This window comes from Ochotona princeps, chromosome 23, assembly GCF_030435755.1.
Source record: "Ochotona princeps isolate mOchPri1 chromosome 23, mOchPri1.hap1, whole genome shotgun sequence".
Classification (NCBI taxonomy): Eukaryota; Metazoa; Chordata; class Mammalia; order Lagomorpha; family Ochotonidae; genus Ochotona; species Ochotona princeps.
Genome location: NC_080854.1, coordinates 7,784,360 through 7,802,350, shown reverse-complemented (window position 1 = coordinate 7,802,350; position 17,991 = coordinate 7,784,360). Strand labels below are relative to the sequence as shown.

The 17,991-nt window shown below is 39.6% G+C and overlaps 1 protein-coding gene across 1 annotated transcript in view; it reads left to right on the top strand.

Moving 5' to 3' along the window:
- Positions 1–17,991, top strand: part of ZSWIM6 (zinc finger SWIM-type containing 6) — a 167,482-nt gene that overhangs the window by 126,003 nt on the left and 23,488 nt on the right. The window contains exon 5 of the mRNA XM_004583807.3: positions 16,666–16,845. Coding sequence (XP_004583864.3) covers positions 16,666–16,845 — 180 coding nt within the window. The remainder of the gene's footprint in view (positions 1–16,665; positions 16,846–17,991) is intronic.

The following is a 17,991-nucleotide window of genomic DNA, read 5'->3' as shown; positions in this document are numbered from 1 at the left end:
CCCAGCTGCTCTACTTCCCATCCAGCTCACTGTTAATGCCCTGGGAAAACAGTAGAAGATGGCCCGAGTGCTTGGACCCTGTTACTCACCAAGATAAGGAATCCATGTAGAGTGGCTGGCTGGTTTTTGCTCTGACCAGATCTGACTGTTGTAACCATTGGGGAGTGAACCAAGAGCTTGGAAGTCTCTGTCTCTCCCTCTGTCCTTTCCCCTTCTCTCCCTCACACTCTCTCCCTCTCCCTTTCTCCCTCCCCTCTGTAACCACTAGCAAATAAATACATAAATAAAATTTTCAAAAATAGTTTTAACATAAAATTTTAAAAATTGAAGTAAGAATTGGACTTTATAAGATAACCGTTGCTGCCTGATAAGAACCTGCTTGAACAGTTTAAACTCTGAGGTACCCCCAGGAGCTGTTCTTTGAGGTTTGATTTGGTAACAGCATCATCATAGTATTTATTCCAAATGTGGCTGATTCAGCTTTCTCTCGCAAAGATAGCCTTGTAATAACCTTCGAGTTGTGATTTTGAGTCACAACCAGCTGTACCTTGTTGACTCGAGATTGTACTTTCCAGCTCCTTCCATTCAGGAGGGTGTGAGTATATTGCAGAATTTTCTTTGGCAAGCCTGGAGAACAGAACTAGAAATGTTTATCAAGTGAGAATCTAATAGAGACCTTGAAATAACTCCAATTGAAAACCTGTTTGCATGAGGAGTGGCTGTGCGGGTTCCCCAAAAGGGCGCTTGGGTTAAATACAGTGAAAATCCTGTTAGGAATAATGGTTTCAAAATGCTGCCAAAATGGAGCAGGTGTTCTGCCTAGCAGTTGAAAACCCTAGTTTTCCCAGAGCAGAGGCCTAGGGTAAAATCCCACTTCTGTTCCAGTTCCGGCTCACTGCCTCTGCAGACCCTGGGAGGCAGTGGTACTGGCTGCAACACTTGGTTTCCTGCCACCCACATGTGCAGCCATTTGGGGAGGGAACTGACTAGGGAGCTCTCTCCCTTTGCCTATCTTGCTTCCATGCAAATAGGAATACAAAATGTTCAAAAAATGCTGCTCAGAGCATAGTCTGTCTTCCCCCACCTACATACAACACGTTAAAGATGAGGTCTTACACACACACACATATATGTATGTATAGAAACACACACATCCTTTCACTAGAATAGATTGATCATACAGAGAAGATAGTCTTTGTTTAACATCAGGATCATGTTTAGACTTAATAGGCCTAATCTGAACCTTTTAGAATTCATTGTATTTTGTAAGTTTTTAAAATCAGTTTCTATATTTATTGAAACATTGAAGCTACTTTTGGAGTCATTTTTTACATCTATGTTTAGTGACCATTTGAGAGTCTTATTCCTCAACTTCATCTTTTTTCCCATATATATTTTTTCATTTGTTTGAAAGGCAGAATGGCTTGAGAATTATAGCAGGAACCTGAGTGGGGACAGTTGGGAAGATAGAAATACTCTCGGCTCATTGTCCAAAATGCCTAGAACTGGGGCCTGCCCAAGCTGAAGCCCACCTGGGTCTCCCACATGATGGGCTGTTACTCTCTCTCACTAGACTCCCGGTACAGACTGTAGGGTCCCATGCAGCACGTCGACCTGCTGCCCTGCAGTTTCATCCCATCTGCTCCTTTATTTCCCTTTCATTCCACTGATTACAATTGTGAACGTAGCCAGGCTTTTAAAGAGCTGTTTTAAAGGTGACAGCATCTGTCTGGCAATATAGCTAGTGTTCAGTAAATATTTGTGAATAAAAAATGAGTGAGTCTTTGAAGCGTAATGTTGGACACCTCTTTGGAATCATTAAGAAAGCGTACATAGTTTTGCTGTGCTGACAACACTGACTGAAAGCAGTAGTCATCAGAGGGTCCTCAGTTTTTCTTTTCTACCCTTCCTCTACCCAGCCTTCTCTGTGCCTGTGCCAGATAGTCCTAGATGCCTGTGCGTGCATGAATGCACACACACACACACACACACACGTACACTGAAACACAAACAATTTAAAGTGCAGAAAGGCCATGGTTCCCCCTTGCCATCAGTGCTGCAGGTAATCTATTGCATTAATCAGCCAGCCAGTGGGGAATGCATGGGGAGTGATTATACTATCATACACAATACAATCAGCATGAAGCACTTGTCAAGACCAATACATCAAAGTTTAATTCAGTAATAGAATGAATTAGAGCAAAATGAAACATTCTGTTCTCCAAGAAACCCAACACCCATGGTAGGTGCTTTCTGGACTCCACAAAAAAGTCAGTTCCTGAACAACATGCTTTTAAGAATAAAACTGCAGCTTTAGTCCCCAAAACTGCCTTTTTGGAGGGGCGGGTTTTTAAACAAGTACAGTGCCAAAGTGTTTTTCTGGCCATTAGAACTCCAATAATAACTATTGGTATTTTTAGTAGGGCTTGGTTGTCTTTTGCTCTGAAATCTTTTTTCTTAGGAAAAAAAAAAAAAAGGAGCGTTTGTGTGCTAGAGAAGGATTTTGGCATGAATAGGGATGGTGTGGCATTGAAATGCTTTATCAGACTGTGAAAATGGAGTTATCCAATATGGGAAATTTTCTAGATTGTGAGGATGGTTTGTTTTCAGTTTTGGCCCTCCCTCCTCCTGAGAGGAAAGGTAGGGTAATAAGGGGGTTAAGAGCTGGCTCTGGTGGTGGTCAATGGAACCAGTCTTCTAATGAGGTCAGGCTGTTTTTTGATGAATCTTGCATGTTGACCTGACAGAACTCATAGATCAAATAGAATGGGAAGACTGTTACTAGATAAGGGCCACAGGTTTACCCAAAAGGAGCATTACCAGGGTACCAGTTAAATGTCGTGGAATTGCTATGGATTTTCTTTTCTTGACAACAAAAAGATGATTATTTTACCTTACAGTTTTCTCCGAGCCTGGTTATAATTAGCTGTGTGCCATTTGCCTGACTGCTAAGTCTAGCCTGGGCTGGAGTCAGCTCAAAAACTGTTTTTAGCATTTCTGAGGTTTTATTCTGAACATTTTCCAGAAGTGTTTTAATGAATTAGAAGCTAGCTTATCAGTTTTAAAGGAGAGGTGTTTTTTTTTTTTTTATCTGATAAGCCTATTTTCTGAACATGAGGCTACTGATATATTAAGAATGCATTGTACAGAGGACAATCCCGTAATTAGGGCCACAGTTTAGTGTGGCTGACCCAAGAAATTTGGTGACTATAATTTTGCAGGCACAACTAATTATACCAGTGATATCTATTTGTGACTGCAATTAGGCATTTCATGGCCTCTAAATAAGTATACATAGTTAATTGGATCATGCATGAAATTCTAGACTCTTAAAATAGCATTTGAAAACAAAAATAAATATGATAAATATTATGGATTGTTAAATGGTTGTTTAACCCTGGGAAATACCAAAAGTGAGTGTTCTCCATTGCCTGCTGCTCCTTCATAAGAGTAAGCATAATTAAACTTTGCACAGAACAACTTTGGTTTGCCTCTGATGAAGTGAGACGAGCCACTGATCTTTCTCATTCCTAAGGTGGTTTGCTCTCCTGTCCCCGACTGTCAGCCACGCTCATGCACGCCCCCGCCCCTGGAGTGTTACAGAGATCTTGCTGGAATTTCAGAAATCACAGTTGTTGTTTTTTTTAATAGAATATGTGAGGCTATTAGTTGCTGAATTGATTTGATATTAACCAAAGAAACGTGAAGAAGACGGAACTTGAAAAATAGCTTGTGTGGGTTTGGTGGGTGGGTGGGATAGCAGTAGAAACAGAATAGCTATGTGATCTGTTCAGGGGACAATCATCCCGCCCTACTCAGTAGTACAGAGCATGCTCAGTCACACCCATGTACTATTCTGGAAATGCTGACACGGACTTAGCTGCAGCAGACCTGATCATGTTTTCAGAGAAAACAGTCTTCTTCTGACTTAGGTAATCAATCTTGAACTGTAAGCTGAGCTTTTGATTGTTTGTTATTTTAATCTACAGTGAAATTAGTTGTTTGCTATGCTTGTCAGCCCTGAAAGATGCAGTTTCTTTTAATTGAGTTCCTGTTAGATGGAACTCTTTAAGTTTCTGTACAGTGTGGTTTCTCACATATGGGAGAAACATGTCCCAAGCATGAAAAATCACATGGCTAATGAAATACAAGGTGCATTAACTGCACATTTAGAATACATCATAATTTTAGATAATACACTATTTGTATTATGTTGCTTTAACATGAAGAATGGAATGATGACTGTCAGAAAATTAAAATGATTAACCTTGGCATTCATGTATACACAGCTGCACATAGGAATCCTGACTTGTCAGAGATGGTCTTGACCATGTAGATACATGGACTGCTAAACACCATGGAGATTGAAAATGTGGGAGTTTGGGAAGTGTGACCTTTGACTGGATTCTGGCTGGTTTGTTTCGTTACACTGTAACCTTCCTTTTCTCTGAATTTCAGTTGTTTTATCTACAGAGTAAGTTTTGTCTGTGTGCAGGTGAAATATGACAATTTATGTGAAATATTTAGCATGAAATTAATATGAGATAAATATTCAATAAGTGGCAGCAATTACTGTCAGGTGGGTAAACGTAGATGCCATTTACTTTCAGAAATATGTTAGATGAATTAGATAGAACAATTTTTGTACCCTAAAGATAGACATTTAAAAAAGTTTAAATGTAGAATCTAATTAGTAACTCAACATGTGTAACCTGATATTGTTAGGATTTCCCTTGAAGGGAAAAAATTAGCATACAAACCAGCATTTAATATTGCAGTGTGTTTTGGGATACTTTTATATGGTTAAGTTCTCATAATGTTTTTTGTTGTTTTAAGTTCTTCTCATGTCAAGTAGTTGATTTGAATTTGTTTTAATATTTCATACATATGGCAAGTAACAAATACCTTGAGTTTTCTGTTTTGTACTCTAGCAATTTGTAACATTTCTTGGCAAGGTTAAAGATGGCTGCTATAATTGAGATGTGAGAACCTTCTTCCATACTCCTGAATCTGGGTGATTTTTGTAAAGATTTGGTCAAAAGAATATGGTGGAGTAAATACTGGGTTGCTTTCTGGGTATCAAGCTTTATGTGACTGGCTGTCTCTACTGCCTCTTGAAAGGATCCATTTGTTGCCCTTAGTTTTTGTAGTCTGGCGATCTTCAGAGGCTGCTATGAGAAAACTGATACTGACATGTAGGGTCTGATGGAAGTGGGGTGCACAGAGAAATTCTGACCCATAGAATCCCAAGATAAAGTGACACATGTTGACACTAAAGTTTAGGGTAATTTTTAAATAGATAATTATAATTTAATTTTTTTCAAGTGTGAGAGTGATTCATGCTTCTTCCAGTGTTACTTTCCAAATGCCAAGTGTTCTCAGAAATATAAAATATATGCTATGTAAAACTGAGGATTCATTATTTTGATTGTTTATTGTAGCATTTGGCAAATGAACAAGTAAATGGAAACTCATGCTTGTTCACTTCCACTCAATCCCTATCTCTGCTTTGAAATATATATACATTATATATGTATATGATATATGTATATATATAGTTTTATCCCTTGAATTGGACCAAGCTGAGTTAGTAAAAATTGAATCTCGTTAATACATTATTTTTTCTCATCTATGTTGATTTTCTTAATGCAGAATTCACCCGGTTTGATTTCTGCCATCATGCCTCTTAGACACACACACACACAGACATACACACATTTAAATTATGGTGACTGTAAATTCAGAGTTCACCTGAGAGGCTGGAACTTGAACATTAAAGATAAAAAGGGAGACAGATTGGATAATGGACTGAAGTGTTTTGACAAGGAACTAAGGATGCTGAACCCGAAGGAGGAGGCTGAAGGAAGAGCCTGTATCATCCTGAGCATGCGTGTTAATGTAGGCAAAGACCATAATCCCCCCTCCTGGGGAGGGCTGAGGGTGAATCTGAGCAGTGCTCTTCAGTGGACGTGGGTAGGGACAGAGGGACTCACGGCATCTCGGACCTCTGTGGGCCCAAGAAGGGACCCGGGAGACTAGAGAGAACAAGGCCACAGGAAAAGAGACCACATTTTAAAATCCCTCATTGAAATCAAAGGACAAGGAGAGATTGAAATGTTACCAGATGGCACTTGGAGATATTAATTTATGCACATGTACCAATTATTCCTGGCAAGCTTAAGAAATAGTAAATAACAACGATTTTTGTGTAATATACTGTTTTGTTTTGTAGATGTAAGTATATTTATAAAAACCTCCACAGAGGTTGAAACTGAGCCTTCACCTTTGAGTTTAAATAGAATTAACCTTTGAGTTTTTGGGAGTGTATGAAGTCTACAGCTTGACAAAACAACAGTTTGTCTAAACAATTCTATGACATTGATAGAAATTATTTTCCCTCTTACTTAAGAGGCAACTGTCCCCACAGAGAGACTGAGTGGGCCTGCCCAAGGTCTCAGAGCTTGTTGGTCCAATTTTTCTTCTAGTTGAATATATACAAACACTGAGCATGTAAAGCAAGGCAAAATGGTGTTGATCTGTACATTGGAACGTTTGATGGAAGTGCAAGGCTCTTGTTACCCACGTTTACTGAGTATGTGCTCTTGTCCACTGGCACTCTGGTAGAATGCGGAAGTCACCAAGGGCTTCCCTGATGGTTGGTGTTTGCCTCAGTTCAACTCTGGTGAGTGTAGGATGTGAATAGGTTTAAGTAGATAGGAACTGCTTCACGTGAAGAGCACCATCTGTTTTCTTCACTAAGCATGTGTGTCTGCTTTCCTAGGTATGGTTTACTGTAGCCTCTCTGTTATTGTGCAGCTTTTTGAAAGGAGAGTAGAAGTACACTATGTGGTAGAGAAAAGCTAGAGCTGAAACTCACCATGGATAATTCAGAAACTGAATGGTGCACACACCAGTGACTTGGTAATTGCGTTTATATACTTCAAGGCACTGGAGCTAGGAAAGCAATTTGAAAGTATTGAATTTGGCTTCATTGTAATACATAGCAAATAATTAAACATCCTTCATGGAAGAACTGGTAGTTCCTTACTAGATACCAGGTCCTCTGCTAGTGCCTAAAAATGTTAATTGCTCATTGAATTTCTCTAACCTGATTTTGGCTGAGTCTTTAAAAGGATTTATATTTCAGAGGGACAGCAGAATGAAGTGTTTAGCCATCAAAGAGCTTTATTTTTAAAGCTACAAATGTTTTAGGTGTATAGAAGGAGAAGGAGATAAATGCCCAAAGTAGGACTCTGAATTAATAAAATTTGGAGAATGACTTACTCAATTTGGTTAACTTGGTTATTAAGGCTAATTACAGCTTTTGTAGTGATGACTGTTAAGATAAAAGACCATATCTATTATAGCTCTGAACTTGAATCTAACATTAAGAACATCCTTTCAGGATGAAACCTCTCTTTAGGGAGGTGAGCAATAAAAGAGTGTTATAGACAAATTAATAAAGGCTTGGCTTAAAATTTTTCAACTTGTTCTGCAAAATGGAAATTTTCTAATTAAAGAAATACAAACCTAAGAATCTGAGATGAGTTCTAGGGATTTCTTTTTTCCTCAAAATCATACAGTTTTTTTTAAGGTTGCAAAGAACATTTAGGACCTTAATTTTACTGTTCTCATCGCTGTGGTCTGAATGTTGAAATCTTAAATGTTGAGGTGATAAGATTGCAGGGGCAGAGCCCTCCTTTTAAAAGAGGCCCAAGAGCTTGTTCAGCTCTCTGCCCTGTATCAAGGACATAATGAGAAAGGCACCATCTGTGAGGAATTTTAGAGAAAGTTTTCTGGTGCTTCAATCTCTTGGACTGGAGCCCTCCAGAGCTGTGAGGAAGAAATGTTAAAAGGCACACAGTCTATATTTTTCTGGTAAGGATCTTAAATGACGTTATTCTTTAAAATGAAAAGAGGGGCAGATACTGTGGCAGTGGTTTAACACCACTGCCTGCCACATCCTCTGTGGAAGTGCTTTGTTCAAGTCCTGGCTACTCCATGCTAATGATGCCCCTAGCAGGCAACCAATGTCTCCACACCTGGGCTCCAGTCACTTGCCTGCGAGACCTTGATGGAGTTCCTGTTTCCTGGCATTGGCCTGGCTCTTGCTCTTAAACCACCAGATAGGGAGAATCTCTCTTTCCTCTCCCAAAGACTAGCAGCAGTTCAGAACTGTTGAAATCTCAAAACCACTTGAGCAGTACCCTCAGAGCATACTTCATGTCAGGCAGCCTGGGATGGGTGGGAGGTTGGTTGGATTTTTCCCTTTGTCTCCCCCCTTACCCCAGACACAAGAAAAAGAGAGAGAATGTGGAAACAATCGTCTTACCCACTTTCCTGTAACCCTTGACCCTTTGTGCCCTAATCAGCTATATAAAGACTATCAGACTAAAATAATAAAAAAATTATTTAAAAAATAAAATAGTTAAACATATTAAAAATTGTATTGTAATTAAAAGAAATTAGAATGAAAGTAGTAATTTTGATTACAGGAGTTAATGAGAAATGATTGCAGGGCACTAAATTTGGGAGCATCTAATACATGATGACTATTAATAGTAATTAAAGATTATTTTTAAGATTATGTATTTGTTGCTCAGTCAGGCTAATTAAAACAAGTAGAGGGGAGAGAATCCTGCCAGACTGCTTCTATGAGACCACCACACCTTAATCCCCAAACCAGAGCAAGGTGCAGCAAAGAGATAGAACTGTAGACCAACACCCGTGATGAACACGGATTCAAAATTTCTCAACAAAATGTTAGCTAGCTGAATTCAATACATCAGAAAGAGCACTCGCCTAGTCCAAGTGAGACTTATTACGTATGCAGGGATGGTTCAACATAACAAAAATCAATAAGTATAATATATCACATTAACAAATTGAATTAAAAATCATGCAACTGTCTAAACAGATGGAAACAAACAATTTAATAGAACATCTTTTCAGGATAAAAACTTTAACCAAATTTTGTATACAGGGAACAGTCCTCAGCATAATGAAAGCAGTATTCGACAGACCCATAGCCAGAATCGCTTTGAATGCGGAAATGTTGGAAGCATTTCCATAAGATCCAGAAATAGGAATGCCCATTTTCACCTCTGCTGTTCAATATGGTTTTACTGGAGCCTTGAGGCAAATAATAATAATAACAACAATAAAATAAAACAAAGCGATGCAAACTGGAAAGGAGAAAGGCGATTTCTGTTTGCAGAAGACATGATTCTCCATATAGAAAAACCTATATACTCTACCAACAGACTATTGGAACTCAAAAGAGTTTGGTAAGTTGCAGAATATAAAATCAGCATACAAAAATCAGTGGCCTTGGGCCTGGTACGGTGGCTTAGCAGCTGAAGTCCTCGCCTTGAATATGCCAGGATCCCATATGGGCACTCGTTCTAATCTCGGCAGCTCCACTTCCCATCCAGCTCCCTGCTTGTGGCCTGGGAAAGCAGTCGAGGATGGCCCAGAGCCTTGGGACCCTGCACACACGTAGGGGAGACCTGGAGGAAGTTCCTGACTCCTGGCTTCAGATTGGCGCAGCACTGGCTATTGTGGTCACTTGGGGAGTGAATCATTGGATGGAAGATCTTCCTCTCTGTCTCTTCTCCTCTCTGTTTTTCTGACTTTGCAATAAAACTAACTAAATCTTTTAAAAGAATCAGTAGCCTTTGTATTTACAGTTATATGGCTGAGAAGGAACTTATAAGATCAGTCTTACAGCTGCAAAAAGTTTTAAATACATCAAAGTAAAGTTAAATTGAGTTGTGATGGATCTCTATGATTAAAATTATTAAAGAGGCAGAGTAAGACCAAAAAAATGGAGCAATCTTCCATGTTGCTGGATTGATAGAATTAATGTAATCCAATGTCCAGACTAGCAAAAGCAATTACCAGATTCAATGTGATCTCAATCAAAATACCTATGACATTCTTCTCAGATCTAAAAAAAAAAAAAAAGGTGCTAAAATCCACATGGAAACAAAAGAGGCTTCAGACAGCTGGCAAGGTAAGGATTTAGCCATTATCCCATATAGGCATCAGTTCATATGGCAGCTGCCTTGCTTCTCATCAGCTTCCTGCTTGTGGCCTGGGAAAGCAATACAGGATGCCCCAAATCCTTGGGACCATGCACACATATGGAAGACCTGGAAGAAGTTCCTGGTTCCTGGCTTCTTGTCGGATCCGCCCCAGCCATTGCAGTCATTTTGGGAGTGAACTAGCAGATGGAAGATCGTCCTCTCTCTCGTTCTCTCTGTAAATCTGATCTGCCTTTCCAATAAAAAAGAATATATTTTTTTAGAAGAAATCTTAACAAAAAAAATGCTGGAGTCCTCGCCATACCAGACCTCAAAACACTCTCAGGGCAGTTGCAACCAGAACAGCCTGATACTGGCAAAACCAGTGGAGCAGAGTAGAGATCCCAGAACTTAACTCACGCAGCTACAGCCCAATATTTGACATGTGAACTAAAATCAATCCAGTGAGATTGCATAGTCTATTCAGCAAATCATCTTGGAAAATTGGATCTGCATTTGCAGAGGTATGAAACAAAACCCTTGCCATACACTTTATACAAAAATCAACTCAAAATAAATCAAAGCTCTACATCTCCAACCAGATACCATCAAATTAGTAGTGGAAAACATCAGGGAAATTCTACAAGACAAAGGAACAGGCAAAAAACTGCCTTACGTCAAGCTAAGAAGCTACTGCACTGTAGAGGAAACCATCAATAATGTGAAGATATAACCAACAGAATGGGAGAAAATATTTGTAAATTATGCAACTGATAGGGGATTAATACACAGGATATGTAAAGAGATCAAGAAACTCAACAAAAAACTGGGGGGTTAAGAAATGCACATAGGTCACGAACAGGCAGTTTTCAAAGGATGAAATACAGATAGCCAACAGACTCCTGAAAAAATGCTTAAGTTCATTAGCCAACAGGGAAATGCAAATAAAACCACAATGAGGTTTCAGCTTGTCTCATGGCTTCTCATTTATGGAAATGTGTAGTGATGCAGTGCTAGGGTCTGCCATATCCAAATGTCGGGGTACTGTGCAACATGCATTCCTGTTTCCAGGCAAAGGATGGATTCACAATGAAACTGTTGGAAATGTGTAGACAAAGGGATGCAGGAATGTCTGACATTGACTGTACCAACAATGTCTGGGTACACTTAAATAAGAGACTGAGGGGATTATTGATTCTGTATGCAGGACTATACCATTGTAGCAACATGGGGAAAATTCTGTCGGGGGATGGGAGTTTGGGGGGATGGAATCCCAGTCTGTAAAATATAAAAGAAAGAATTATGTGTTTGTATTTATGCCCTTTGGTTCTGGCATAAATGTACATACATTTTGTCATACATTAGCTTAGCTGACACCATGGTCCTGGCCCTGATAAAGTCTGCTTTTATCCCTTATGAATCATACTTTGAATATTATATCTACCTTTGTCCTCCAAATTTGTTCTTTAAAATTGCTCTGCTATTGTATTGATGCTAATAGTGGCCTTTTTTTTGATGGGGTGGGGGATAGCTTTTTAATGTCTAGCTGTTTATATTTAGCATACTTAACTGTCTGTGGGGATGTTTGTTGTGAGTGATTTTTTTGTTAGTGTGTTTGCCTTGAACTTTTATTGTATGACCTTGATAAACTTACTTGCTCATTCTAGGAGCTTTTTTTTGTAGATTAGATGTCTGTGAATGGAAGTCTTTGTAGTTTGTCCCTTCCAATCTTTTCTTGCTCTATTTGATTGGCCAGAACTTAAATATAGAGTTTATTGCAGGTATTATTTATCAAGTTCAGCTCACTTCAGTTTGCTTACAGCTTTATGATGCAGATATTTGAATTTCTGAATCTGCTGAGATAGCTGTATGACTCTTCTATCTTAATCTAATGTGGCAAATTACATTAACTAAAAAAAAATTTTATTTGAGAAATGGAGAGGACACACAGGAAGGGAGATCTCCCCTCCCCAGGTTCACTTCTCACTTATCATGGACTGGGGAGCCAAAACTAGGGCTTGGGAATTCAGTCTGGATTTCCCACGTGGATGACAGGATCCTCCCAGGGTCTGCATCAGGAGCGGAGGTGGGAATTGAATCCAAATGAGCGTGGCATGTGGACAACCTAAGAGCTAGGCCCACCTGTGCCCCACACCTTGCACTTGACTGAATCAGCCTTCTGTTCCTGGGCCTACATGGCTGCAGTTACTGTTCTTTTACATATTTTCAGGATTTGCCTAATACTTTGTAGAGATATTTTACTTCTTTATTAATAAAGGCTATTGATCCATAGTTGGTCTTAGGATCAGCATAATTCTGGGCTCATAAAGTAAGTTGAGACCATTCTCTCTTCTGTTTACTGGAAGATACTAAGTAGACTTTTCCAGATAACATGGGGACTTGAATATGTGTACATCTACTAAAATCTGAGTTTTCCATTTAAAATCCTTAATAAGGCAGGTTTCTTTTTTTTTCCTCCTCGTGTATTTTTAAATATTACTACTCAGTAAATTTTTCCCTTCTGTTTTGGCTCTTGGTTTCTTGTTCTTTTCTTTTTTTTTTTCATTTTCTCAGGTGGACATTTAAATTATTGATTTGAAACCTGTATTTAATAGAAGCACTTAGTGCTGTAAATTCTTCTTTAGCTCTGTATTACAAGTTTTGATATATTTGATTTTCAGTTAGTACAAATATTTTCTGATTTTCCCTCTTGATTTTGACTTGCAAATTAATTTTAAGATATATGAGAATTTCCCAAATATCATCTTGTCACTGCTGTTTGTGCATTTTTAAAAAGCGGTAATGGGGCCCGGTGGCATGGCCTAGCAGCTAAAGTCCTCGCCTTGAAAGCCTCGGGATCCCATATGGGCGCCGGTTCTAATCCCGGCAGCTCCACTTCCCATTTAGCTCCCTGCTTGTGGCCTGGGAAAGCAGTCGAGGACGGCCCAAAGCTTTGGGACACTGCACCCAGGTGGGAGACCCGGAAGAGATTCCAGGTTCCCGGCTTCGGATCGGCGCAGCACGGGCCCGTTGCGGCTCACTTGGGGAGTGAAACATCGGACGGAAGATCTTCCTCTCTGTCTCTCCTCCTCCTCTGTATAGCCGGCTTTCCAATAATAATAAAATCTTAAAAAAAAAAAAAAGCGGTGATGATATTTTTCTAATGTTGGGACAGAATGTTTTACAACTGTCAAATTTTATTGATATTTAGATATTTCCTAATTTTCTCTATCTGTTCTTGAAATTCCAGAATTCCTGTTTAATTTTTATTTGTAGTGATCCACTTCTTGGGACTGTCTTTTCTATTCCTCCCAGTGGTGATTACCTTAACCTTACAGAACATAGTTACTGTACTCACTGTGAAATCTCTGTCTGTCTGATAATTCTAACACTTGTTTGGCATCTGTTGATGCTTTTTTTTTTTTCTCACTTTTGAGAATTGGTCACATTTCCCTGTTCATTTGCAAACCAAATAACTTTAGAACCCTGGACATTTTGAAGATATAATTGTAAGAATCCGTGAGGGCTGGATGGTTGAGTTGGTTAAATGGAACTAAGCTTTAATACCCACTGACAAGTACAAGAGCCAAATGGGATGGGGGACAGACTGGTCTACTGCTATACATACTGGCAAACCAGGGTAGGGGGCAGGCCTGGTGGGAGTTATTGTGGGTCGCCCCGACTAGGCTACAACTCCCACTGGTTGATGTAAGGGCCGAGTATGTGCTGGGCAGAACCAGACTGGACTGCAACACCGATTGGTTCCAGTGCAACTTGGGACTGAAAACAGAACCAACCCAGCAATTGCAACCACCAGCTGATCGGGGTGATGGACTGTGCCGGGCCCTGTGCTTGCTAGAACATACAAGAATCTGGTCTGGGAATACCTCAAGGTTTCTTTGGAGATCTCCCCAATCGAACTGCTAGACTCAGAACTCTAACCAAGAAAAGACAGAAGACAGAACAGGTCAATCATTCATCTCAGGTGTATATTGTTGGCAGCGAAATACGGGGCAAACGGAGACTTTATGATGGACCATATCAATCAGTGGACGACCTCATCGAGCGCAACTGGCAGCGATTCATAACTGGAGAACTATTAAAACCACTTGATCAAATATCTCAGAGCATGCCCCACGTGAGGGACTTGGGGTGGGTGGGAAACCGGGTGGGGCTTCTCCCTCAATATCCCCCTTAACCTCAGATACATGATGGAAACAATGTGGACATAATAGTATTACCCACTTCCCTATACCCCCTGAACCTTTTTTTTTAACCGCAATTAACTATGTAAAGATTGTCAACAACAATACAATAAAATTTTTAAAAAAATCTAGTTTCTAGTAAAATCCTTCAGAAATTAAAATAGAAAGTGTTTTTTTTTTTAAAGATTTATTATTATTGGAAAGCCAGATATACAGAGAGAAGGAGAGACAGAGAGGAAGATCTTCCATCCGATGTTTCACTCCCCAAGTGAGCCGCAACGGGCCCGTGCGCACCAATCCGATGCCAGGAACCAGGAACCTCTTCCAGGTCTCCCACGCGGGTGCAGGGTCCCAAAGCTTTGGGCCGTCCTCGACTGCTTTCCCAGGCCACAAGCAGGGAGCTAAATGGGAAGTGGAGCTGCTGGGATTAGAACCAGTGCCCATATGGGATCCCGAGGCGTTCAAGGTGAGGACTTTAGCCACTAGGCTATGCCGCCAGGCCCTAGAAAGTGTTTTAAAGCACACAGTCACCATCTTTGGGTGGTAGTTCCAGTGTCAGTTAATTTTCAAGCTTGACTGTCCTGCCTTCGATGATGTGGCCACGGCATGAGCATGTCCACAGGCTTCAGGGAGGCTGCTCTCCAGTGCCTGGATTGCCCAGAACACCTACCTGGGTGAGCTTGCTCTTCCTTACAGTACATGGCTAAGTTTCTTGAATGAGATTAATCCTAAACCAGAGGCAGCAGGGGAAAAAAAAAAGTAATTGCTTCCATGTGCGGTGACCTCTCCATGTGTACTTCCCTTCCCTGGTTTGCTTGCTGGTGCTTGCTTCTCAGAATCCTCAGGTTACTACTGCGCTTCAAATTTTGTGCAGAGTTGCTAGTCATAATGCCTGGGAGAGATGTGGTGGGATTAACTCCGGCCTGACTGATTACGTTTTGTTTTTAATTCGCATTTAGAATATAGAAATGCAGACTATTATATGTGTAGCTTAGATAGGTTGTGCACATTATCATCTTTATTCTTAAATGTTTTATTTACATGAGCTCTCCAATATGCGATTGCGTTCATCCCAAATACAGTAGTGCCATAGTGCCATCCCCAACATTTTTATTTGCTGCTGGTTAAAGTTATGTGATATTTAATAGATCAGGTGCTTGAGTTGCAGAAGCTTACCATTTTAAGTATGGAAGCATGCAAAACATCTCTTTTGGATAAATAAATAGACGTCATTTATAACTTAATTCATTGGTCAACATGCACAGTTAAAACACACTAACTTTTCAAAGGAAAAATGCTTTCAAATGCTTTTAAAGTCCTGTTATCTGTCTTATTTTGAAATCAATAAAGTAAGCCTTAAACTTTGCAAGATAATTGCTTGAATTAACTAACTTCTTTGAACAATGGAGAGAGGAATAATAAACTTATCAAGTTTTTCAAAAATCAGTTTACTGATTTGAAAGGCAGGCTGGATAGAGAAACATCCGCTGGCTTACTCTCTAAACAAGAGCCACGAACTCCATCCTGGCTTCCTGCCTGGGTAACCAGGACTGGGTGCCTGGGCCATATTCTGCTTTCCCAGACACACTGGCAGAAAACAGGATTGAAGGCACAGTAGCTGGGTCTCGAACTGGCACCCTAATATAATAGCTTAACTTGGCTGTGCCACACACAGCTCCCAAATTACCAATATTTAATTATTTCATGTATGAATTATGCCTTCATCTAAGTATGCCCATGTCCGAGTTTATTGATTAATACATAGTGATTTTGTTAATGCAAAAGCATGCATTTAGTGATTTCATTTATATAAAGATTGGTTTTTAGGAAATAATTTGGAGAATTAAGTTTCAGTGAATTTTCTTTTTAAAAGTTTTATTGACATTTTAATTCAAAGTTCTCACATGCCATTGGTATGGATAATGTATGCTAGTAGTAAAATATGATAAAAGTTTAAAACTTGTGAGACTGGGAGATTGCTTATTTGTATTCATTATATGCCTTTTGATTGCATGCTTTTTACTGCAAAAGGGTAATCCTAGAAAAATATTTAATGTTTGTGCCAGATCAGTTGGAGTGGTGTGTTGTAGCATCCATGTATGGGATGTTTGTAAACTGGACTGGACATATGACTGTATAGTCTGTTTAGTCTAAAACAGCATGTAGGTAACAAGTTGGTTGTAATTAGCATTTGAGAAATAGTTTTCATATTTATGTAGAGCAGTATTTCAGCCTTTGTTTCAAAGTTGGGATCTATTGTTCCCCCTTATTAAACATTGCATGAGGTTTGTGTCTTACCTTAAGGAGAATCAAGTCTTAAAAAACAACAGATTTGGATCCATTTCAGTATTATTTAAAATGCTATCTTTAATTGTAAGCATTGATATTTTAATACCTTTTTGAAGATTACATCCCCCTCTCCCTCTCGCACTTAGGTGCTCTGTGGATGTGCATCGTTTTAAACCCCCACTGCAAGTTAGAGCAAAAGGCAAGTTGGCTAAAACAGCTGAAAAAATGGAACAGCGTCGATGTCTGTCCCTGGGAAGATGGAAATCATGGCAGTGACTTACCCATTTTAACCAATGCTCTGCCTCAGGGGGCAAATGCCAGCCAAGGTGAGTTCCCTACATGATCTGCTTGCTTAGTGTCTACGTGACTGTGAGTGTGTGTTCATCATATTCACTGGCCATTGCATGAGAAAATGATTGTATCTCCTTAGGGACTTACTAGGACTCAAATACTTCTAATATACCTTTTGTGAATATGTAGACGTTTTCATTTTTTCCTAAAACCTTTGTATACAATTCTCAGAATACACAAGAATTAATTTTAGAGCATATTTATATTTAGAATAACCTATTAATGATTAGATTTGAATTTTCTATTTTAAATTCCAGAAGCTGTATAGTAGAGTTGCTGACATATTACAGTGTAAAGCAAAATACTGAGAGGCTTGGGGAGCTGTGTGTGTTTTTCTCTGTTGGTTAATAATATATTTGGACTGCTGTGTAATTAGTACAAATTTATTTGGTTCTAGAAGATAGCAAAGAAACTGTCCACAACTGGATGGGGAATGGGGTGATGCCGGGGTGCGTTTAGATTGTGCAGATTATTCATTGTGAAGGACTGTCCAGCACGCCTGTGTCCGTCCATTACAACCTAACGGCACTCCCTGATAGTTTGGGACAACTGAAAAAATGTTTCTAGACATTTCCAGAAGGACTTGTCTCTAGGTCCCATCTGGTTTCTAACTCTTCATTGGATCCATTTATTCAGTTCAGGTTTTTGCCACTCTTAAGAATTCTTCTTTGATCTCATTTTCCTCTAGCTGTTGCAGCATTTTCTCCTCTTCAGAACCACATTCTTAGCCAGTTAACTCTTACAAATTAGTATTAGGTTTGTTAATTCATACCACTTCTTTGTATATGATTTTGTGCTTTTTTTTCTTTTTGTGGAAATTTGGAGTTTAAAGTTGTGATAGAAGGAAGACAGGGATTGTATCAGAAGGATTCATAATCAAAGGCTCTCGTCTCTGTGTGTTGGCCACATAGGAGGTTGTACCATTAGCTCTAGAAAGCCAGAAAGAAGCAATCTAGCCTCCAGACTGAATAGCTCATTTCAACTACCGTTTGGCCTCGACAGTGGGAAGGCATGACCTAGTGTCCTAGGGAATATTACAGCTGCTGTGTCTAAAGGTGCCTGGGTGCCTGCAGGAGGCAGCAGCCCCATTCCCCTTCTTGAGAGGCTCTCAGATATCCCCA